Below are 22,881 nucleotides of genomic sequence, written 5' to 3'. Positions count from 1 at the left end.
TGTTCCAGTCATCTCTTCTGACACACCAGCTTCATGGTTTCCGTCACTGCACATCTAGTATGTGTTCATATCTGGTGCATTCAAGTTCCCTGATATTTGTTCTGTGGTTCAGGCCTAGCGTGGAGGGCTTGGGAGGTGGGCAGGTCTGACTACATCCTGGCTCCAGGGGCTGTGTTCCCCCCTTCTCTTCCCCTCCCCATTTCGCTCCCCCTCTCCCCCCCTTCCCTCCTCCCCTCGGCCTCCCTATCCCTCCTCTTCCCCTTCCCCTCTCCTCACATTTATTTAACTTTCACTCTGTACCAGTGTATTCATTTCCTAGGGCTCATATAAGAAAGTTACAGAAACTTGGTGGCTTTAAACAATAGAAATTTATTGTCTCATAGTTCTGGAGGCAGAAGTCCGCGATCAGGATGTCGGCGGGGCTGGTTGCTCCTGGGGTCTCTAAGTGAGAGTCCTTCCTCGCCTCTCCTGGCTTCGGGTGTTGCTGGCGATCCTTGGCATCCCTGGGCGTGCAGCTGCATCTGTCTGACCTCTGCCTCCTCCTTCACATGGTGCCCTCCTCTCTGTGTCTGTGTGTTTCCCTCTTCTTATAAGGATACCAGTCACTGGATTAGGGCCCACCCTAAGTCAGGATGACCTCATGTCAAGATCAGTGATTGTATCTGCAAGGACCCCTTCTTGCAAACAAGGTCTCCTTCACAGATTTTGGGTGGATGTACTTGGAGGCCAGCTTTCATCCCAGCACAGCCAGGCACTGTGCCCAGGGCGCCGTGTGGACCATCTCACTGAGTCCTCACGACATTCTACATCCCCACTTCTTAGATGAGCACACCCGAGGTCCCGTGGCTCATGCCTGGTGAGGCAGGGACTCAAGGCCTTGAGTCTTAGGGCCCGGCTCATGCCTGCTGTGGGACTTGCCGAGCCAGCCGGCCTTGACTGTTTCCTCCCTCGAGTTCCTGCTCTGTAAAATGGGAGTGTCTTATGGGGGCTGTTGTGAGGTTGAATGAGATCACATAGAATGCTGGGCAGCCCCCACCCTGTTTCCCTTTTCCATCCCCTCTCTTTACCAGAAACTAGAGGCCAGAGCAGACTGGGCTTGGCTGGCCTCATGTGTCTGACCCTCCGCTTTTCTCGCTGCAGAATGGCCTCCGGTGCCTGTCCTCCGAGCCCCTCTGGCCCACGGTCTCCACCGCTGCCACAACAGCCCCAGGCCCGCTCACGGCTCAATGCCACCACCTCGGTGGAGCAGGAGAAGAGTGGGACGCCCCGAGCTCCCGGACCCCAGGTTGGACCTGGACGAGATGTGAGAGACACGGCTGCCTCGGCCGTGCCCCAGGCCTTGCATGCCAGGAGCCAAGAAAGGGTGGATGGAACAGGTAAGGGGATGGGGCCTGGGAAGCTGGACTGTCCTCCCCCGGGGGTGTTCTAGAAGCAGGGCGAGCACCCGAGTCCTGGCATGTGGTCCAGACACCCCTGCGAGGTTCCTCCTACAGGGCACCCCCTGTGGTCGGGGGCCCACCTGCTCCACTCAGGGCGCCTCGACTCTCACCTTGCAGCGGGCTTTGCTCCTAAGTTCACAAACTTGGGCTGCAGCAGACTTCACGTTTCCTTATTTTATTTATAACCAAAAGCACCAGCTCCCACCTGCTCAGGGTCCCCACCAGGCACTGTATGGGGGGAGGTGGCAGGAGGAAGTCTTCCCCACCCCAGCTGGTCCCGCCCAGCACTCGGGGCAGCCCATGTTGTTCCCTGTGCACCGTGGCCACTGCTCAGGGGCCATTCAGTCAGGCAGCTCTGCCCGGTCTGGGGGCCCCACGTGGCCACTCCCCTTGGGGACTGGCTGCCAGCCTGGAATATGGCTGGGCCCAGGCCCAGGTCCCTGCTGCCCTCTGGACCACCATCCTCCATCCCCAGGCCAGGCTTCCAAGGGCTTCCCCTCTCCCTCAGTCCACTTCTGGGCCTCCTCAGTTTCCACTCTATCCCAGGAGGCACCTCCCAGGTGAAGAGATGAGATAGTGTGAGGACCCGGGTGCGACGGGACAGCTGGTTGTGGTGCTGGCAGCCTTGCTGACATTGGGGGAGGGACACCAGGGTTTGGTCCGTCCTCTGTCCACCTGCTGCTCACTGAGCATGGCCCTTTGCTGGCCCTGAGTGGCCATCGGCAGCACATCCTCAGGCCTGCCCCCTGCCTCCAAGGAGTCCACGGTCTCGTGAGGAGCATAGAGGTGGCCCTGGGCCTGGCGCTGGGGAGGTGGGGCCCCTGCTCTGTGGGAAGAGATGACGCCTGAGCAGGAGTGAGCCTGGGGAGAGGGCACAGCACAGGCAGGGCCAGCGGGAAGAAATGACTTCGCCAGGGGTGGGCTTGGGGTAGAGAGAGCCCCGGACCTCCAGGTGACGGGGTGGCAGCGAGGAAGGAAGGCTCGGATTGGTGATGCTCTCGTGTCTGGCCTGCGATTTGAGCTACACCAGGAGTGAGCGGGGGGCAGGGCCAGGCAACGGGCTGTAACAGGAGCCTTGTGTGAGAGGCTCCTCTGTGCTTTCGGGGCTGTTGTAGGGAAAAATCCTCAAGTCTACTGTGAGTTCCAAGAAAGGGAGGATCCCTGGACCTCTGGCTGTGATATTTGGGGAGAACATAGTTGGTATCGACGTTACTTTTTCTAATAATCCACTGAGTGCTTCTCAGTGTCTGTCTTATTCTCACAATGACCAAACCTGTGAAGTAGGGTCCTTGGCTCCGGTTACAGGTGCAGCGATCAGACTGGAGCCCGCTGGGGACATCGGTTCTAAAAGCTCCGTGGGTGGTGAAAGCCCTGTGACTTCTTTCCGTGGATCACTGCCCTCTCCTCCCTGCTCACCGAGACCATCCCACGTTCTCCAAATCCGCCTCCGCCTTCCCTGTTCCCCCACCTCCCCTTTGCCACGTGGGAACCTCTGCCCAAAATATGCCATCGCCATCTCCACCTGTTGAAACCCTACCCAGCTCTCAAGGCACTGCCGCCTCTTAGACTTTCTGACCTCCTCCCACAGCAAGAAAGACGTGTGCTGTCGTAACCGGACTCACACACCCACGGGCCTGCACGCACACACGCACACGTCCAGTGGGAATGGAAATTTCCAAAACCATACTTGTCCTTAGTGTGTGTGTTGCTGTCTGATAGTCTCCATTCTGTTGCTTTTATTTAAAAACAAATGTTGCTTGTGGGCAGTTAAATTGGTTCCGTGACCTTCTGGGTCGAAGCCTGTAGTTTGAAAAACGCTCTGTGGTTTGGTGCCAGTGCACCCCAGCCGGGACTCTGGAGTACGTCTGTCCACATGAGCTGTTTATTTACTGAGTGTCCGGGTCATGAGGTGGTGCAGGATGATGGTGCTGGGATGGCCGAGGTGGGACGCTTGGCTGGGCTGGGCTGGTGGCCTTGAGCTGTGTGCCCTTGAGGGAGTTGGGAGGCCTCGCTGAGCCTGTCTCTGTATCTGTAAAGTGGGCGCAGTCATACCAGCCATGTGGAGTCCACGTGCTGGGACCCTGTGCTCTGGGCATGGCGCATGGGACGAGGTGCTGAGTCAAGGCCCCTCGTCCCTTAGGTGCCTGCCCGGTGGCGCAGAGAGGGTCCGTGCCTGGAGCTCGATGTGTTTCGTGGATGTCATCAAGCCTCCTGCCCCCCGAGCCCGTCTCACTTCCTATTCAGGCTTCCCCTCGCATGTCGGGGCAGCCTTCCAGTTTCACGGCCCCACTCAGTCCCTCTTGGGCGACCGGTCTCAGTGTTAGCTCCAGGCTCTGTGTGTCTGGGTGTAGGGGCTTCACGTGTGCGTCGGCCTCTTCTCTCCCCCAGGAGGCTGTTGTGCTGCAAGCTATGCGTGCGTGCGTGTGCGTGTGCGCCCACGTGCTTCCTTGTGTCCTGCACGAGGCAGGACGCCGTGACTCTCTTGGCCGCCGCTGCTCCAGGTGCTCTGTATGAGTTAGGGAAGTCCCCGGCCGCGCCCCACCCTTCTCCAGCTCGCCCAGCCTTGCCGTTTCGTCTTCCCCCTTGAGAAGCCGGCTGCCCGAGGTGAGCACCCCCAGCTCAGCACTGCCCCCGCCCCATGCAGGGGCCCCAGACTCGTGGTGGGGAGCGTCTGCCATGTGCACTGCAGACCTGGGGGCTTTACGTGACCCCTTACGGTAGCTCGAGAGGGAGACTCTGTTCTTGTCCCCATCTAGAGATGAGGAAACGGAGCCATCAACTTACCAAAGCAGCCAGTGCTGAGTGATGGGCACAGGGGTGATCTCAGTCTCCTGTCCCACACTGCCCCCATGCCCATCGGAGCTGCAGGGACCTCCGAGCTCTGGGTGAAGAGGGCCTGAGCTCTGTGGCTCCATCACACTGGACTAGTGCCTGATTGTGCCCAGAAGCGCGCCCCACTGGGCTCTTCTGATCTCCACATCTCCTTCAAAGATCACTGCGTTCTCTGCTTCGTCTCCAAGGCATCTGGGCAGGCCAGGGCCTGATCTGGAATCTCTGTCCAGCCACAAACACCCCACGGCTGCGGGGCCAGGAGACGGGGGCTGGGAACGCGCTTGGTTTCAATCTGGGTGAAGCAAAACGGCCTCAGAGGATGGACCAAGTCAAGACTGCCAGTTTCAGATAAGAAGAGTCAGGAAACACATGTGGTCTCTGTTTGGCTTCTGACCCCGAGGGGAGGGGCGGGGAGCACTGAGCAAGCGCTGGGCCGGTTGGCACCCTCGGGGTCCCGGCCCGCCACAGCTGGGCCCTGCTGCGTCACTTCTCTCTGTGGCGTCACTGTCACTGAATTGGACACAGCAGGAAACGTTCACCCCAGTGTTGACAGAGGGCCTGCCTGCTCAGCGGGTGCAGGAGACAGTGGGCAAGGCAGGCAGGGCCCACCGCCACGTGCAGGGCACAAAGGGCTCCCAGGCTGATGGCTCTGGGCAGGGGTTGGACGCAGGGTCAAGAGGTCGGCCAACTGAGTGGGGTCTCAAATGGTCGGGATAAGGAGAATGGGTGTTCTGGGGAACGTTAGAGGATTTAAACCAGAGGAGCGGCATGACCTCTGTTACGTGGAGATGACCTGTGGGAGCCGAGGCCGGCAGGGAGGCACGTGGCAGGTGGAGAGGCCCCCGGAAGCTGGGCTGACTCCAGGTCTCTGGCTGGAGCTGCCAGGTGGGTGCAGGGCGTGGGCGGGGCAGTTTCCCAGCGGGGTTCAGGGCGGGACGGCGGGATTGGGAAGGTCAGGAGACGATGTGGTGCGGGAGGGGATGCGGAGCGCTGAGTCCCTGCTGTCGTGGGGACAAGCCACAGCCACAAACGACTCGCTTTCTCCTTGTCCGGTCAAGGTGCTGGCTATTGAAGATTTAGGGAGTTTTGTACACGCGTTATTTTATCCTGACCCTGACTGAAGCCCTGGTCTGTCTGGTTGTCAGGCCATCACTCCGATCCCCTCACTCCAGGATGACCTGTCGTGAGGACAGATGGCAGGGGCGGTGAGGCTGTCTCTGGCCTGGTGGCTTCCTGGGACCTTTGGAAACTTGGTAGCATGCCCTTCATCCCTTACCTTTAACCTCCCCTTTGCATTCCAAGTCTTGGGTGTCGCCTCTTCCAGGAAGCCCCTGCCATCAGGATTGATGATTCCTGGCACCTCCACCGCCCCCCTGAGCCTGCACTGCTGGAATGTGATTGTCCCCGTCTGGCCCCTGGGTGGGTAGGGAGGGCGGGGGTCCTGCCTCCTTCAGCTCAGTGCCCTTGGCTCCTGGAGCTCAGGCTGGCCCGGGGCCAATGCTCAGTAAACGTCTGCTGGTGAGTGATGATGGGCGAGGTCCATGACCGCTGCTTGGGCCTGTGGGAAGCTCAGACCTCCTGCCCGGGACCCCCGCCTTGGAGCTTAGCCAGCCCCTGGAAAAGACGGGCTCGCAGGGATTGTCCTTCTTGTGTGTTCATGAGAACCAGAGTCAGCATCACGAAGGCTGCTGGGACACCCCCTGGTGCAAGGTGACCCAGCCACCCACAGCGATGAGGAGGACATGTGGGAGGCCCTGGGGTTCTTATCACCTTTCCCTTCACGGCAGCCCACGTGGTGGGTGTCAGGAGAGGACCAGGGACTCTAAGGCCTAAGGCCTTAGGGAGCCTAAGGCCTTGTCCAGGGCCAGCGAGTGAGGCAGTGGAAGGGCAGCAGCCCCTAGAGACAGGAGTACGGCATCATAGTTCCTGTGTGTTTCAGATTGTGCTCTTCTTTTAAGAGCCTTTGGCATGCGTTCAACAATTTAAACAATGTGCTCCAGCAAATCTAGATCTCAGCAGTTGTGGAAAATGGAAGTCAGCTTCTCTCTTGCTCTCAGCCGTCTCTGGGGAGCTGGCAGAGCCCTCGGGACTTCTGGGAAGGGACGCCTGAGGCTCCCCAGCCCACGGCCCTGGGGTGGGTGACGAGTGGGAGCATGACTTGCTCGCCACCCACCTTTGTCTGTTTCTACTCAGAACCTGCTCAGATCAGGGAGGTGAGCTTGGCAGTTCAGTCTCCAGGCCAAGAGTGTGCTGCGTTCCAGGCCCTGTGCAAGGATTTGGGGAGACAGAGATGAAAGCTTAAGACCATTCCCTTGTCGGTCCCCTGTCCATCCCTCTCGTCTGTTCAGCATTTGCTGAGCTGTGTCTGACACTGGGGGATGGAGATGGGTCAGACCTGCGGGACACAGATCATCTCCGTAAAGGCTGGTGGGACCGTGAGAGACGCAGGAAAATGGAGATGGGCTGTGCTGGGGGGAGGGGACAGCATCCTGGGGACTCTCCTCCCATTTCATGACAAAATGAGCATCAGTTACTGATGCCGTGTGGTGGATACAAGTCTCTCAAATGCGTGGGATCTGCAGGAGATAAATAGTATAAAGGAGGGGGTGTGCTGGTCCTCTGTGGATCCTCGCAGAGGTGAGGAGACTACCCGGGGCCATGCAGCTCTGCCATTGCCGTTTTGTGATTGATAGAAAGACTTTCAAAAATGAGCTAGAGTCGGGACACTCTCAGTTGCTGGTGATGTTGAAACTCGATGTAAATTAACATAAGCAAAAAAAAAAAAAAGAAAAAGAAAAACAGGGTGTGGGGCTTCCCTGGTGGCGCAGTGGTTAAGAATCCGCCTGCCAATGCAGGGGACACGGGTTCGAGCCCTGGTCCGGGAAGCTCCCACATGCCGCGGAGCAACTAAGCCCATGCGCCACAACTACTGAAGCCTGAGTGCCTAGAGCCCGTGCTCTGCAACAAGAGAAGCCACTTCAGTGAGAAGCCCGCACACCGCAACAAAGAGTAGCCCCCGCTCGCCGCAACTAGAGGAAGACGCGCACGGCAACAAAGAACAAAAGCAGCCAAAATAAATCAATAAATAAAATAAATTTATTTAAAAAAAGTCCCAAAACAACAGGGTGCAGGGGATTTGTTACTTCCATATGTCTGCACAGTGTAGAGTATCCAGGGACTCAGATGACATGATTGGGAATCTGCCCCCAGCTCTGCTTTCCTGCATGCCCTCACTCTCAGGTGGGCTTCCCCCAGGGCAGCCCTCAGCCTCCAAGCTGGTGTCTGTCAGCTGAGATCCAGCAGAAGGAAGAGACGTTGCCCAGCAGCCAGCACAGACCCCACTGTCCTGACTTGGGTCTGTGTCCCTCCCTGAACCTGCTGCTGTGGTCAGGGAGATGGATGGGCCACGTAGGCTTGCTGCAGCCACCCTGTGAGAGTGGGGGAGGGTGGGTCCCCAAAGGGGACATCAGGTTAGGGTTAGGAAGAGGCCAGGAATGAGGGTCAAGCCCACAGAGAACTCGTGTGTTCAGTGGCCCTCGGTATCCACACTGACGCAGCCAGCGTCTGGCGGTGTTCTTTATGTGAGGGTTCCCCCTTGGCTGGAACAAGCCAGAACCCCCCGATTGGTTCATAGCACGAGCCCAACATTTGAGTAGTTGTAGACCTATTTCTGCCAGTGCCAAATGGAAAGCAGGGTAATGAGGGAGGTGAGGTGCATGTTTCAAAGAGATTCTGTATATCGAGGAGACTTCTTGAAATGTCAGGCTGTGGACAATGTCTGCGAAAAATTAATCATGGACAGAATAACCTTTTTAGCCAACAGATCTGTGCCTGAATCTTCCATATTCTGATTTAATAAAAAGGACTTTGGACTTGTGAATTTAGTGAGTAAAGAAAAGAGCTGTGAACTCCGAGAGGTGCCTGGTGTTGGGCTGGGAAGTCTGGCCTCAGTGAGCCAGGAAGGCCCTGGGGTCAGCCGAGAGGTGGGACGTGGGGAGGGGAAAGGAACGCACACTGGGAACGTCAGCTCTGGACCAGGCACTTAATACGAAGTGTCTCATTCTTCATAAACTGTCCTACTGGATGGATATTGACGATGGGATTGAAAATGACTCTCCCTTGGTCATGCGGCACTTTGATGCTAAGGGTAGATTCACAGGCAGGTCAGATTTCTCTACACACACACCCTCCTTCCCTGCGAGCCCACCCTTCCCATTTGTTCTCTTTAGTCTGAGCCCTTGGCCAGAAAGTTCATTCCCGCCCTTGCCGAAGGGGGTGACGGCAGCCGAAGGGAGAACTGACCTTGATGACTCAGGAAGCACCAAGGTCTGGGGCCATGGGGTGGGATGAACGTCCTGGGCCCTGAAGCCATCTCTGGGTTAGGTCCCTGGGACCTGGTCAAGGGAACCCAGGCTGAACTCCTCAGGGAGAGGTATCATCATGTTTGCAAGCTGTCCACCAAGAGGGTCTCTGTACAGGTGCCTGACCTGTGGGTCTCGTTAAGAATCCTCCTTTTGAGCCGTCCCCAGACACCCCCACCCGGCCCCCGTGTCCTCTCCAAACTAGGTGTGACCTCTGCCTTTGAACCTCCTAGGCTGCGTCGCTTTAGGCCCCTGCCCTGCTGTGTCCCCCTGGGCTCCTGGGTGCCGTAGATTTGGGCACCCTGCACACAGGGGCTGGCTCTGAGCCTGGCGGACCTAGTTCTGGGAAAGGCCTGGATGAAGGGGTAGGGAAAGCTGGTCATCCGGTGGGTGTTCCTGGGGACTGTTCATGTTCCCCTGAATTCTGCCTTCTGTTTCCAGAAATGTCTAGAGAGCAAGAGTCTGTTAATCCCAATTAGGCACCTGCTAAGGTGGAGTGTGGCAATGGCCGAGGCAAGGTGTGGTGTCGGGCATAGGCCCGGGTATTGGTTGCTTAAATCAAAGAAAGGGACTGGTAAAAAGTGATCTTTTTAAAAAAAGTTTTTGTTATGCTGCCCACTGCAGGAGAGGTTGTAGTGAAATCAATGAAGTTACGTGATGCTTTTGTAACTTAGGATAGCTTTTTACAAAGAAAATATAGCACGAGCTGTATGATGTTTGGACCCTTGGACCTAGTAATTCACCTGAAGAACCTGTGCTGGGAGAATGACCCCCCCCAATAAAAAATACACCTACAGAATGGTTTGTTGGCACCGTTTTATAAAATTAGGGAGTATGGCAATAACCTAAAGGTCCTATGGAGAGGAGAGGCCCAGAACCCTGGTGGGATTTCTGAGCCACTGAAATGGTGCATTTCACTGCAGAGCAACATGGGAAATTGGTTGTGATTCACTACTTTATATATATATATATATATATATATATACACCAAAATGTATGTACCGTGATTATGACCTCCAAAAATCAGTCGTGTGTATAGACGACAGTCTTGGAAAACATGAATTTGGTTTGTTTATTGGGGCGCTGGGCATTGGGGTGCAGGTTCTTCAGGTCAGGGGCTTTTGAACTTGAGCCCTCGGATCTTTCTAGAACTCCGTTCAAGCCTGAGCTCAGCCGCTCTGGCTGCAGTCAGCTGAGGGGGCAATGATGGTTACTGGTGCCCCCCTCTGTCCCTTGTCTCCCACCACGAGCTCTGAGCAGACACTGGAACCGCCGCCTGGCAGCTTTGTGGTCCTTGCTCCCAGGAAAGCAGCTTCCTGGCGCCTTCTCTCTGCATCTGCTGTCACGCTCTTGACCTGGGGCTGAAGTCTGTTCCTGCCGTCCCCTCCCCTCCTCAGACAAGTGACAAGGACCAGCTTGGTGACAGTCCATCTGCTTGTTCTCCCGTGTTAAAGGGCCTGCGAAGGGAGATGTGGACACCCCCTTTGAAGAGGTCCTGGAGAAGGCCAAGGCTGGGGACCCCAAGGCACAGACAGAGGTGAGCACTGCTGTCTGCGGGAGACTCAGGCCGCGGCCTGCAGCATGGTGGGTCTGGGAGAAGCTGGTGCCTGCAAGCTGGGAGCTGCCTGACTGTGCCCGCCGTGTGCCAGGCCCCCGTTTGTTGCGTTTCCGTGTTCATGGTGTCGTTTCTTCCCTCCGCCCTCTGGGGAGCACATACATGTTCACCTCCTCTGTCCAGCTCCCACCTGATCTTGGGCATCACCTCCTCTGATACCATCTCTGCTTCCTGCCTGTCCTCATGCCCCCACCCCCTCTCTCATCGCATCAGTGGGGGAGGGGTCCTGACACCCCCCTCTGGCAGGGAGCACCGGGCGGAGAGGGAGAGGGAGGCTGAGGTCGCCCAGCTGCGGGGAGCAGGTCAGGGCAGGACGTGGGAGCCCGGGCGCTGTGTGTGGAGGCCGCTGCAGCACGTGGAGTGACGGGGTCCTGCTTGCAGGTGGGGAAACGCTACCTGCAGCTTGCCGGCGACGGGGATGAAGAGGTCAACAACTGCACTGCCGTCGACTGGCTGACCCTCGCCGCCAAGCAGGGCCGGCGCGAGGCCGTCAAGCTTCTCCGCCGGTGCCTGGCGGACAGAAAAGGTGGGTCAAGAGGCCTGCGGGGGGGATGCATGAGGCATGCCGTGCTGCTTTGCTAAATTAACAACTAAAGTAGCAGCAGGAAAACTTGCTGTTGGCAGTGCCATTGAGCAATGAGTGTGGTTTCTGTTATGCCAGTGGCTTTGCCGTTTAGACATTTTTGGAGTATAACGTGTGATACTTAGGGAGTGAAGCCATTTTCATCCTCTTTAACTTGTGGTGGTGTCTACAAGGAGATACCCTCTGGGTTCTAATCCAAATTGAGGAGTAGATCCTGGAGCCAAGTTGGAGAACACGACGGGGGCCTGAGGTCAGAATGGCACTTTCTGAACTGACTTTCCATCCAGCCTGAGCCGAGAAGCTGGGGACCATGGGCCAGTGAAGACCCACTCAGGCTGGCACTCACCGCCAGGACGGGTCTGGGTGTTGGGAGGGGCAGTGATGTGTAGCCTGCCCACGTGTGGACACTTACTAGGTTATCCTGCCCAAGGGAAATGGCTCGTTCCTGGTGTCAGGGAAGAGTGTTTCCTGAAGGTTCAAACCTCAGAAAAAAGATGAAAGTGGGTGTCAGAAAGGGGCCTTTTTCCCCTCAGATTGTAGAAGCGTTTATTGTTATCAAAGAAAACTTGAACTATATAGAAAACATAAAGATAGAAATTACCCATCACGTTGAAACCCAGAGAGAAGTGCTCTGTAGTTTGGTATTTGTTTTCTTCTGGTTTTGCATTGTAATGTTTTAAAGTAACATTTATTATATAGAATCTACTCTCTCTGGACCTTAGGCTGATGCCTTTGACAACTTGGAATGGTCATATTTTGCTAGCCAAAATTTCTCACCAAGCCAGCTTCCCCGTTCCAGGGCAGGCAGGACGGCCTTGCACTGGCTGATCGAGTCGGTGCGGCCCGCACAGCTCACTGTTGGAGCCAGTGGTTCCCAGACGCCTTGAGGGAGCCAAGGCAGGCCCGAGGACCAGAAGGCGTGTGAGGGAGGGGGCCAGGCCTCGTGCGACCCACAGCCTCCACGTTCTCACAGTTGAGCGCTTACCGATCATAAACGTGGGCTCTGGTTGAAAGTTTCGGAGACGTTTCAAAGGAGAAAAAGCCCAATCCTCCATCCCTAGTCTCTCTGCCCTCTGGAAGGGCCTTGCTGACGTCCAGGTGGTTGGGGAGCAGGGGGAAAGGCAGCTGCTGACCAGCCCATGAAACCTGCTCCCGGTCTCTCCATGGGTGAGTCTTGCCTACCTGGGAAAGGGCCGTCTGTGCAGGGACACAGTTGCTCCTGGCGCCCTAGGAGGGGCGGGCGCTGTGGATGCAGGGATGCCCCGCTCTTGCACCCAGGCCGCTCACTGCAGTGAGACTGACCAGGGTCTGAGACCGGCTCTGCCTCCCTGACTCGGTGGCCTTGGCAATCCAGGCCGCCCCTGTGTGCCTTGGTTTCTCCATCTGTAAGGCGGGGACAGCAGCATCCCACCAGAGGGTCCTTGTGAGGGTGAAATGGGGAGGGAGGAGCAAGCCAGGAAGATGGGGAGTCCTTGCCCAGCACCAGGCCACCATGGCCACTTGGTGAGTGTCTGCTGAAAGGCCAGGCCGAGCCGCCCACCGGCCGGGACTTTGGCCAGATGCCTTTTCGGTCAGATGTTCGTTTCAGCCCTGGTGACAAAGGTGCCTGCAAAGCCGCTTGCAGGAATCCCTTCCCAACCCCCTCAAGCGGGCTGGCCAGGGCCAGGGCGTCACTGACAGCTTCTGGGCAGGTGAGGCAAGGGCTCTGATGCCTCCCCTCTTTCAGGCATCACCTCCGAGAACGAGCAGGAGGTGAGGCACCTTTCCTCCGAGACCGACCTGGAGCGGGCCGTGCGCAAGGCGGCCCTCGTCATGTACTGGAAGCTCAACCCCAAGAAGAAGAAGCAGGTGGCCGTGTCGGAGCTGCTGGAGAACGTGGGCCAGGTCAACGAGCACGGTACGCGGCCTTGCCATGCGGCCTCCTGGGCCATTGTGTTGGAGTCCTGGGCGCTTCCGCATGGGAGCCGAAGCGGGGGCTCCAGGGACCTTCTTGTGGGGACCTCACAGGTGTCCTGTAAAGCTGGGGAGCGTCCTTCCTGGGCATCCTCCTGTTCCCGGGGTCCCCGCCCTGAGCTGTGCCCTGAGCCCTGGCTCAGTCCGAGGCCTGGGCACCCAGCAGGCCCTTCCCCTGGTTCTACCTTGATTTGCTCTGCGCCTTGGGGTTTCCTCCCCTCCGGCCCACAGGCAGAGCCACAGGCCTTGTCGTTCCAATGGTGTCCTGCTCTTCCTGAGGGACAGGGAGTGCGGGGAGGGTGAGAGGTGCGGGCAGGGACCTAGGTCCCCGAACCCCCGAGAGTCTGTCCAGGGCGGACCTCATTGCGAGCCTCTGCAGCCCTCCCCACCTCCTTCTAACTTGGCTTTCAGCAAAGGGCACGGGCAGCAGCCAGAAGGATGGATGGGGCAGGAGAATGGGCGTCCCTGACTGGGTGTGGCCTCTCCATTTCCCTGGGTTGGTGGCACGGGGGGCACCTGACTCTTGTGACTTCGTTACCTCAAGAAGCCCCTGCCTCCCGCTGTTCAGAAAATGACTCTCTGCCCAGGGCTTCGCCCAGTCTTCTCCGGCCCCGAGGGGTAGATGCTGGGGGCTGGAGCTACCTGCCAACCCGTCAGAGAGGACTGCTGGGTGGGCATCTCTGCCCCTTCTCCGGGGATCTCAGGGCAGGACTCCTGTCTGAACTGCCCCTCTGGGACGAGCAGAGGTGGCCGGGTGGTAGCACCCCCAAGAGGCGTGCTTGCCCCGTGTGGAGCCCGGAGACCCTGTGAGGCCTCAGCGCCACCTGCACGTGCTGCCCCCGCCCCCACTGGCCACTTCCACTCGGGGCTCCCGTGGCCTCCCTCAGTCACAGTGCCCCTCCTCTCCTGTTGTCACTGTCTGCGCTCTGGCCCAACTCCTGCCCGCCCCGCCCCTGCAGAGGTGCACCTCGGAGCCTGGCGCCGGAGAGCTGGGTAAATGCCTGCCAGGTTGGGGGTGTGGCAGTAGGGGCGGGCGCTTTCTCCTCCAGGGGAGCATCACGCCAAGTGACGACGCTAGCAGCAAAGGTGTATGGGGACAGGCTAGGCTGACCGGAGGGTATGGTGTGTCCAGTGCCAAGGCCGCGCCCGTACAGGGGATGGGCTGTGCCCTGTGGGGCCTGAGTCACCCTTGGGGGTGGAAGCTGAGAGGTGACAGTCCCGAAGGGTGGCCCTAGCACTGCCCTCTGGGGCTGCGTGGAGGCACCAGGCCCTGCAGTCCCCGGGGCACACTGGCAGGTTCCTGGGGGGCTGCAGGGAATGGGGCGGTCAGCCTGCCCCGATTCTCAATCCGCTCTGTCCCCTGCAGACGGAGGGGTGCAGCCTGGCCCCGTCCCCAAGTCGCTGCAGAAGCAGAGGCGGGTGCTAGAGCGCTTGGTCAGCAGCGAATGTGAGTACGGCCGCCGGTCCTGCGCTAGTGACACCTCTTGCCGTGCTGTCTCTCCCACCACCCTGAGCGCCGTGTCTGCTCCCTCCTGCCAGTCCAGGCCTGGCCTCCAGAGTCTTGGAGGCGTGATGGATTTTCAGTCCCTCTGGGGCTGTTGATTGGGTGTCAGTGTTCTGGGCTCTGGGATCTGGACCCTGCCCACTGGGAGCATGCACTCTGGAGGGACAGGGAGGGCAGCATGACAGTCCCTGCAGGACAGAGAGCTGCCGGGGGCTGCAAGCACGCTGGGTGCCCGAGCCAGCGAGGGTGAGGAGGCAGTTAGCCCTCGGAGGGCACCGGGGGGTGCTCCAGGCCAAGCAGATGTCACAGGCAGAGGCCTGGGGGCACCCAGCATGGGCTGTGGGGAGGTGGGGGATAGAGGGCAGAACATGGCGGGTGGAGGTAGTGAAGGTGTGCCAGGCACACAGTAGGCCCGGCACACAGTAGGTCCTCAGAGGATACGCGTTGACTGGCGGGGTTAGGAGGGGGCTGAGCTGCAGGGCATCAGTGCTGTGAGCAGCCGGGGCCAAGGGAGGGAAAGGGTCACAGGGGCCCTGGCGGTGACCATGGCTGAGGAGTCAGCGTTGGAGCTGGGCTCAGGCAGCCCCTAGGCTTGAAGAGCTAGGGAGGGGGCCGCTTCGGGGGAGGGACAGCACATCACCAAGGTGAGGAGGCCATTGGCAGGCCTGTCTGCCTCTCTCCTCCCGTCGTCCGGGCCCAGGGAGGGGTTTGCCTGGCCCAGCCAGCGTGCCCCTGCTGGCCTGGCCATGCAGGGTGACAGTGCTTGCAGTCTTGCAGACCCCATGTGTTCTCTACTGTGCTTTAGCCAAGAGCTACATAGCGCTGGACGACTTCGTGGAGATCACCAAGAAGTACGCCAAGGGCGTCATCCCCGCCGACCTCTTCCTGCAGGACGACGACGATGACGAGCTGGCAGGCAAGAGCCCTGAGGACCTGCCCCTGCGCCTGAAGGTGAGCGTGGCTGGAGGCACCTGTGGAGGGCTCTCGGCCCGGGCCGCGCCCCCCTGCGCCCCCCAGTGCTCCCCGGGGAGTTGTAGGTGGGGGGCGTCGACCAACACAGGGGCCTCAGGGACTGTGTAGCTTGTCCCTGCAGAGGCCTGTCCTGCAGGGACGTCACCGTAACTGCGTAAGGACGCGTCCTTGTGAAGGGAGGCCTTTCACGTGTGCTCAGGCTCTGAAACCAAGGGCACTATCGGGGGCGGGCAGGTTCAGTGGGTGATGGACAAGCAGAGGCACCTTCTCATCCTTCCCTGACAAACGCCATAGGGGGACAGGATGCCGTGCCCTGGAGGCCGCCTTTCACTTAGACTTTGTCATTTTGAAAAATTATCCGTTTATGGCACAGAGTGGAGGTCAGTTCCTCGAAGATGCCTTTTCCCTAAAGCAGAGTGCTGTGTTCAGGCGGCCAGGAGGCCCCTGCAGTGGTGCCTGTTTATCTGGATCTGCAGGGGCTTGGGGAGCAAGCCGGGTGTGGTGTGGAGAGAGTGGCAGGGAGGTGACCGAGGGCCGACCTGAAGGGGGAAGCGTGCGCTTACTCCGTTGGCCAGCGAGCAGCAGTGGCATCAGGGAGCGAGGGAGGCTTAGCGTGCCGACAGCCAGGAGTGGCCGCTCGTGTGGCCCTGGTGTCACAGCTTTTGTTTTCCTGGTCACGTGGTTGTGACTAAGGGTGCAGGTGTACAGTGTGGCCACACTGCCCTTCACCAGATTTCCCCCAGTTCAGCTCACGGGCTTGAATTAGTTGTGTCTGTATCTCACTTTGCCGAGAACACCAGGATTTACAGAAGTCTGGCTATCTGGCCCCAGACAGGCCCATCACCACGACTGGCCAGGAGGGCCCCGGCCAGCACAAGGGCCTCTGAGCAGACGAAGCGTCACAGAGGTCCTGGCGTTAGTCACGCAAGAATCCATCGGGTTCTGTGCATCCCCAGCTGCCTTGGGACATGTGTGAGCTGCCATCAGCCTGGGAGAGTGGGCTGTGTGTGTGCGAGCGGGGTCGGGGCTGGTGACAGGAAGTGTGCTGACGTAAGCACCGTGCTGGGGCCTGGAGATGGAGGCTCAGAAAGCTGCCCTCGGTGGGTGGGGAGGCCGACTTGGAAGCAAGTCCCACAGAGATGCTGCAGCCCAGAGAGGTGGGTGTGAAGGCCACGCTCAGGACCAGCGAGCTGAGTGAGAGTCCCTGAGGGCAGGTAGGGTGTCCAGGGTGAAGGTTCTGAGACACGAGGTCGGGATGGCCCAGGAAGCCAACCAGGGAGGCCATGGCTTTTATTGAAGGCCCACTCGGAAGCAGGCCTGGGCTAAGTGTGTTCACAAATGACATTAGTTTTCTTATTAAAGTGAGCGAGGGAAGGCGGAGCATTTGCTGTGGTTCTTCGCAAAGAGGAGGTGCTCCCCAAATGCCAGTGAGGGTCAAAGGTGAAAGGGTAGTGGGAGAAGACCCATGGGCCAGGTGGTCCTGGCCTGGACACCGTAGTTTGCATTGTTCTGGCATAATTACTAATAATGCCTGCTTTCAAAAGCATCCTGGTTTGGACAGCAAGTTATGTTACCCTCCTTACTGGTAACAAGCTCAGTGCTGTAAGATATCTGAAAGTCCTTTTTGGGAAAAAGAGATTTGAAGTATTCCGAAAAGAAATAAGGCTCTTTTTTTTTTTTTTTCTTTCAGTTTTTGAAGTTGTCAGAGCACTTTGATTCTTTTACAGTTTGTCTCATTAAAAGCCTTTGGAAAAAGAGAGAATGAATCCTAGCAGGCGTCTCCTGGAACTAAAAGCTGTTCCAGCCTTTATTAGCCCCCTGGAGGACAGAGAAAGGACGCGTGCCTGGGGAGTCCTCAGCACCCCAGTGGGAAGTGCCAGATGCCTCTCTGCGAGCTGATGTGACCCCCAGGGATGTTCCAGGCTCCGAGCTGCCTCTTCTCAAGCCTTTGGTGACAGATGAAACCTTCGTAAAGATGAATTCAGGAATATTTTAAAGGCATAATGTTTTTGTATTAAATTATTGAGAATCCAGCACATGAACATTCACTCAGGTCCGAGCAGAGTCTAGCTGACCTGCTGAGTGAGCGGTGGGTTCCTTGGTCGGCTTCCCCCGTTGTAAAAGGCTGTTTGCTCGGTTTCTCCCATTAGCCGAGCGACTGGTGACCATAGCCCTGGCCAGGTTGCCCTGTCCTGTCCTTTCGTGAACTGACTCCCTACTCATTTTTTTTTTTTTTTTTGGCCGCGCTGTGCGACATGTAGGATCTTAGTTCCCCGACCAGGGATCGAACCTGTGCCCCTAATAGCGGAAGCGCAGAGTCCTAACCACTGGACCACCAGGGAAGCCCCCCTACTTATTTTTAAAAATTTCTCTCCTGCTCAAAGAAAAGTTCATTTTAATTTGTTTGGGCTTTCTCTACAGAAAAGGTTTCTAGTCTCACAATTTGGTGGGGCCCCAAGAAGTAGGGCTTGGGTAGAAGCTACAAGGACAGAATTGGGACCTTAAAAGGAGAGAACTCCTGGTCATGGTGGCCCAGGTGCCTCGCCGTGCGGGCAGAGGCTGGCACCATTGGACATCAGGTTCTAGAAGCTTTGTGTCTTTTAAAGATCCTCTCAACCATGTGATGGTGTGGCCTCATGGGCAAAAAAAAAAAAAAAAAAAAAAAATAGTGTGAATGGTTTTGAGCATTAGGATAGGATTTCAGATTAGTTTTAAGGTCCCAGCTACTTGGGTACCTCCAGGCTAGCTCCCCCAAAGCTGTCCAGTGCTGGTTGTGCAGAGAGAGAACGGCTGTGGGAACGGCCGCCCTGGGGGGGCCTCTCATCTGTCTGGTTAGAAAGGCCTCGTCCACAGGGATTAGCCGAGAGGCCGCCGCTGACGCACTCACGGGCTCTTTCCATTGCTCTTTGCATCGCTGTTGCGTGCTGTTGCGTTTCAGCTGGTGTGTGTGGCTTTGGGTCGAAGGGGCCCCTCCCAGAGGAAGCCGGAGCAGGTTATTTTTGGAGACACTGGTTTGCTGTCTGGCAAGTGTCAGAAATCCACACCAAGGATTATGGCGTCCGACGTCCCCTAGTGCCACCTCCAGATGGGGTGGGTGCTGTGTCTGCTTCTGGGAAGCTGGCCCCAGTGAGCTGGGGGAGCCCTTAGTTGGTTTACTGGTTTGTTCATTTTCTTGCCCATTCTAAAACAGAGAGTAAGTGGACCGTCACAAACACGTCAGGAGGAATGCAGCTCTGCATGCATGTGCGTGTGTGTCTGTAGACATGCATGCACGCACACACAGTCTTACACACTCCTGTTTCCACTGTGAGCCCGGGTCACTCTCATCCGGGGGACTCACTCTCCTGGCTGCTCCCGGGCGTCCTGGTCATCCTGAGTTGCCTGCCAGCCGCGGCTCTTGGGCAGATGACGGCCACACCCCAGTATTGTCACTCAGTTGTACACACCCAGGATCCCTGCCCCTCCTCGGCCCTCTGGTGGGCGGGGCAGAGCGAGTCTGTCCCCAGGGTGTGGGTGGAGGCTGTGCTGCCCACCTCACCCGGGCGCTGACAGGGCTTCTGTCATGTAGCCCCTCGGACGGGCTCTGGGCACAGCTGGGCTTTGCTGCCCCCAGGCGTGGGTGACCTCTGCGAGGACCCAGCCCCTGGTGCGGTCCTCCTTGAGGAGGACCGAGTGAGCACCGGCACTGCCCACAGCTACTTTCTTTATTCACCCCCTTCGGCTTCCCTCCCGTCTCCCCGGAACCGTGGTGGGGCTGGAAGCCTCCGGGATTCTGTACAGAGAACCAGGCAGGTATGGGGGCCACCCTGGGTGGCAGAATCGCCCTCACTTCCCTCGCAGCCCCTCATTCATCTTCTGTTGTGGAAAAGGCCTAGGGTTTCTGCTGCTCTTTGCAGTGAGCACAGCCCGGGGGAGTGGGACCCAAGGCAGGGAGCGGTGCTGCCCTTGAACGTGGCTGTGAGGGTTGTGCGTCTGTTCTGAGCAGTCGGTGTGCAGGGGTGGGGGGTGCAGGCGGCTGGCATCGGGCCTCCTGTCGCAGTGAAGACGTCGCATCCGCCCCGTCGCAGCTGAACCCTTTCCATTCACACGGCTGCCGAACTCTCCTTCCCGGAGTCCCTGCTCTGCTCCTGGGCCGGTCAGAGCCCAGCGTAGGCCGGTAAAGCAGTGGTTCCTCTCCCCCTTGGTGGATGGGTGAGCCGCTGAGGCTCGGTGAAGTCCCCTCCACAGGGGTGGCTGAGACGCAAGCAGCCCGGTGCTCTGTCATCTTTGCAAGTGTGAGGCCCGTGGGGAGGGAAGAGGGGCCAGGTGGGCTCTGCCAGGCGCCCCAGGTCTCACAGCGAAGACCAGCCCTCATAAGTCTGGAGACCCTGGTGGAGGGTTGGGAGTCAGGGGTGGGCGGGAGGGAGGGGCCGGGCCCTGCAGGATTGGGCGGGATCGAGGGAAGGTTCGTGAGACCACGTGGAGCATCACCACCTGCAGAGGGTGTTACAGGTGGAGGGACCGTGCGGACCAAGGGCCCGGCCGTGGTTGAAATGACGGGCGAGTTCACTTTGCCCAGAGCCGGGGGCAGTGCGGGTGAGTGACAGAGAGCAGCGACACGGCAGAGTGGGGCTCCCACCCTGGCCGCGTTCCAGTGCCCCTCCTTTGTCTGCACCCCTCCTCCCAGGTGGTCAGATACCCGCTGCACGTCATCATGGAGCTGAAAGAGTACCTGATTGATGTGGCGTCGCGGGCGGGCCTGCACTGGCTGTCCACCCTCGTGCCTACCCACCACATCAACGCCCTGGTCTTCTTCTTCATCGTCAGCAACCTCACCATCGACTTCTTCGCCTTCTTTGTGCCCCTGGTCGTCTTCTACCTGTCCTTCATCTCCATGGTCATCTGCACCCTCAAGGTTTTCCAGGACAGCAAGGCCTGGGAGAGCTTCCGTGCCCTCACCAGCCTGCTCCTGCGATTCGAGCCCAACCTGGACGTGGAGCAGGCCGAGGGGAACTTCAGCTGGAACCACCTGGAGCCCTACGTCCACTTCCTGCTGTCTGTCTTCTTCGTCATCTTCTCCTTCCCCATCGCCAGCAAGGACTGCATCCCCTGCTCGGAGCTGGCCGTCGTGTCCGTCTTCTTCACGGTCACTGGCTACATGAGCCTGAGCACCTCGGCCGAGCCCTACACCAGGAGGGCCCTGTTGACCGAGGTGGCGGCCGGCCTGCTCTCCCTTCTGCCCACCGTGCCCGTCGACTGGCGCTACCTGAAGCTCCTGGGCCAGACCTTCTTCACGGTGCCCGTCGGCCACTTCGTCGTCCTGAACGTCAGCATCCCCTGCCTGCTCTATGTGTACCTGCTGTACCTCTTCTTCCGCATGGCCCAGCTGAGAAACTTCAAGGGCGCCTACTGCTACCTGGTCCCCTACCTGGTCTGCTTCATGTGGTGCGAGCTCTCCGTGGTCATCCTGCTCGAGTCCACCGGCCTGGGGCTGGTGCGTGCGTCCATCGGCTACTTCCTCTTCCTCTTCGCTCTCCCCATCCTGGTGGCCGGCCTGGCGCTGATGGCTGCGGTGCGGTTGGCTCACTGGTTCTTGTCCCTGGAGCTCACCAAGGTTGTGGTCACCATGGTGGTCTGCAGCATCCCCCTGCTGGTCCGTTGGTGGACCAGGGCCAACTTCTCCGTGGTGGAGATGGTCAAGTCCCTGACACGGAGCTCCATCGTCAAGCTGATCCTGGTGTGGATCACGGCCATCGTGCTCTTCTGCTGGTTCTACGTGTACCGCTCGGAGGGCATGAAGGTCTACAACTCCACGCTGACCTGGCAGCAGTACGGCTTCCTGTGCGGGCCGAGGGCCTGGAAGGAGACCAACATGGCCCGCACCCAGATCCTCTGCAGCCACCTGGAGGGCCACAGGGTCACGTGGACCGGCCGCTTCAAGTATGTCCGCGTGACGGAGATCGACAACAGCGCCGAGTCGGCCATCAACATGCTCCCGCTCTTCATCGGCGACTGGGTGCGCTGCCTCTACGGTGAGGCCTACCCGTCCTGCAGCTCGGGCAACGTCTCCACGGCCGAGGAGGAGCTCTGCCGCCTCAAGCTGCTGGCCAAGCACCCCTGCCACATCAAGAAGTTCGACCGGCACAAGTTCGAGATCACCGTGGGCATGCCCTACAGTGGCGCCAACGGCACCCGCGGCCCCGAGGAGGACGACATCACCAAGGACATCGTGCTGCGGGCCAGCAGCGAGTTCAAGGACGTGCTGCTCCACCTGCGCCAGGGCAGCGTCATCGAGTTCAGCACCGTCCTCGAGGGCCGCCTGGGCAGCAAGTGGCCCGTCTTCGAGCTCAAGGCCATCAGCTGCCTCAACTGCATGGCGCAGCTCTCACCAGCCAGGCGGCAGGTGAAGGTCGAGCGGGACTGGCGCAGCACCGTGCACGGCGCCGTGAAGTTCGCCTTCGACTTCTTCTTCTTCCCCTTCCTGTCGGTGGCCTGAGGATGCGTCCTGTTGCAGGAGTGTCGGTGCATGTGGCTGCCAGGACCTCCCCCCACGGCCTCCCGGCTGAACAGCGCAACACTAACCACTGTGCGTGTGTGTGTGTGTGTGTGTGTGTGTGTCCGCACGCATGCGCAAACGCAGGGCTTTGGAGACCATTTGTCACGTGTAGTCTGCTCGCACCTCTGTGAACGGGCTGACTCCTTTAGCTCTGTCCACTTTGACTGCCCAGTGTGGTTGGAAATGGCATGCACAGCCTCGACCCGCAGTCCCGACCTCTCCGTGCGCAGCTGGTGTGGCAGGCTAGGCCAGGATTCCTGTGCCCGAAAAACACTTTACAGATGCTGCCCTCCCTCCCCTACCACCTCCACGCACGCCCCGGCCCCTCATTTACTTCTGTGTGGGTTTGTTATTTAAAGAACCAATAGTGCTGCTCTGTAAACTCAACGATAGCTTTTCTTATTTATTTGGTCACTGCTAAGCCTTGAGAGCTGTTTGCAGATCCTGGGGGCCTGCAGAGCCGCTCTTTCATATGACCAAGGCCCTGCCTGATTCTGAGATCGGAGGCTGCACGCGCAGAAGCCCCGAGCTCTGCATCCTGCAGCCTGCCCGCCTCGCAGCTCTCCTGTCTGGTGGGTAATGGGTGAGTTTGCGAGGGTCTCGCCTGAATCCACCGGGACTAGGAAATAGAAGGAACCCGGGGCGTCCCCTCCCGGTGCTCAGAAACGCTAGGCCATGTTCAGAACCAGAAAGCAGAAAGTCAGGGTCCTAAAGCAGCCGAAATAAAAACCTTTGATGAAATCCACTGTCCTTTTCTTTCTTTAAAAGAAACCTTTTTTTTGTATGTGTAAGAGAATCAACAGGTGTCTACCCTTGTACTGAGTTACATACAAGTGCAGCTGGGGTTACAAAGAGCAGAACTGATTCTCAGTGAGCGACCCCGACACTACTAGGTCAGGGGCCCCTGCAGTGTTTGCGCCATCACCCAGCTGTCTGCCCGGGTCTTACTAGGTGTGAAATGCTCATGGTCATGATTATTTGTGAAGCTGAAATCGCCACTGAAAGGGCACATACGTGGTTATTCGTGGTTCAGAAGCTGTGTTGTTCAGCAGTGTGTTGCTTGTGAAACCGTATCCTGTATTCGGTG

The 22,881-nt window shown here is 58.5% G+C and overlaps 1 protein-coding gene across 1 annotated transcript in view; it reads left to right on the top strand.

Moving 5' to 3' along the window:
• WFS1 (wolframin ER transmembrane glycoprotein) overlaps positions 1 to 22,535 on the top strand; it is a 28,053-nt gene extending 5,518 nt beyond the window's left edge. Inside the window, exons 2-8 of the mRNA XM_022582449.3 lie at positions 1,141 to 1,376; positions 10,087 to 10,169; positions 10,629 to 10,773; positions 12,557 to 12,727; positions 14,150 to 14,230; positions 15,093 to 15,238; positions 19,926 to 22,535. Of these exons, the coding sequence (XP_022438157.1) occupies positions 1,142 to 1,376; positions 10,087 to 10,169; positions 10,629 to 10,773; positions 12,557 to 12,727; positions 14,150 to 14,230; positions 15,093 to 15,238; positions 19,926 to 21,734 (2,670 nt within the window). The 5' untranslated portion in view covers position 1,141 and the 3' untranslated portion in view covers positions 21,735 to 22,535. The remainder of the gene's footprint in view (positions 1 to 1,140; positions 1,377 to 10,086; positions 10,170 to 10,628; positions 10,774 to 12,556; positions 12,728 to 14,149; positions 14,231 to 15,092; positions 15,239 to 19,925) is intronic.
• The last annotated feature ends 346 nt before the right edge of the window (positions 22,536 to 22,881 follow it).

Source organism: Delphinapterus leucas, chromosome 5 (assembly GCF_059928025.1).
Source record: "Delphinapterus leucas isolate spDelLeu-1000000601 "Yukka" chromosome 5, BTC_Dleu_Yukka2, whole genome shotgun sequence".
NCBI lineage: Eukaryota > Metazoa > Chordata > Mammalia > Artiodactyla > Monodontidae > Delphinapterus > Delphinapterus leucas.
This window is presented reverse-complemented; position numbering and strand designations above follow the sequence as displayed.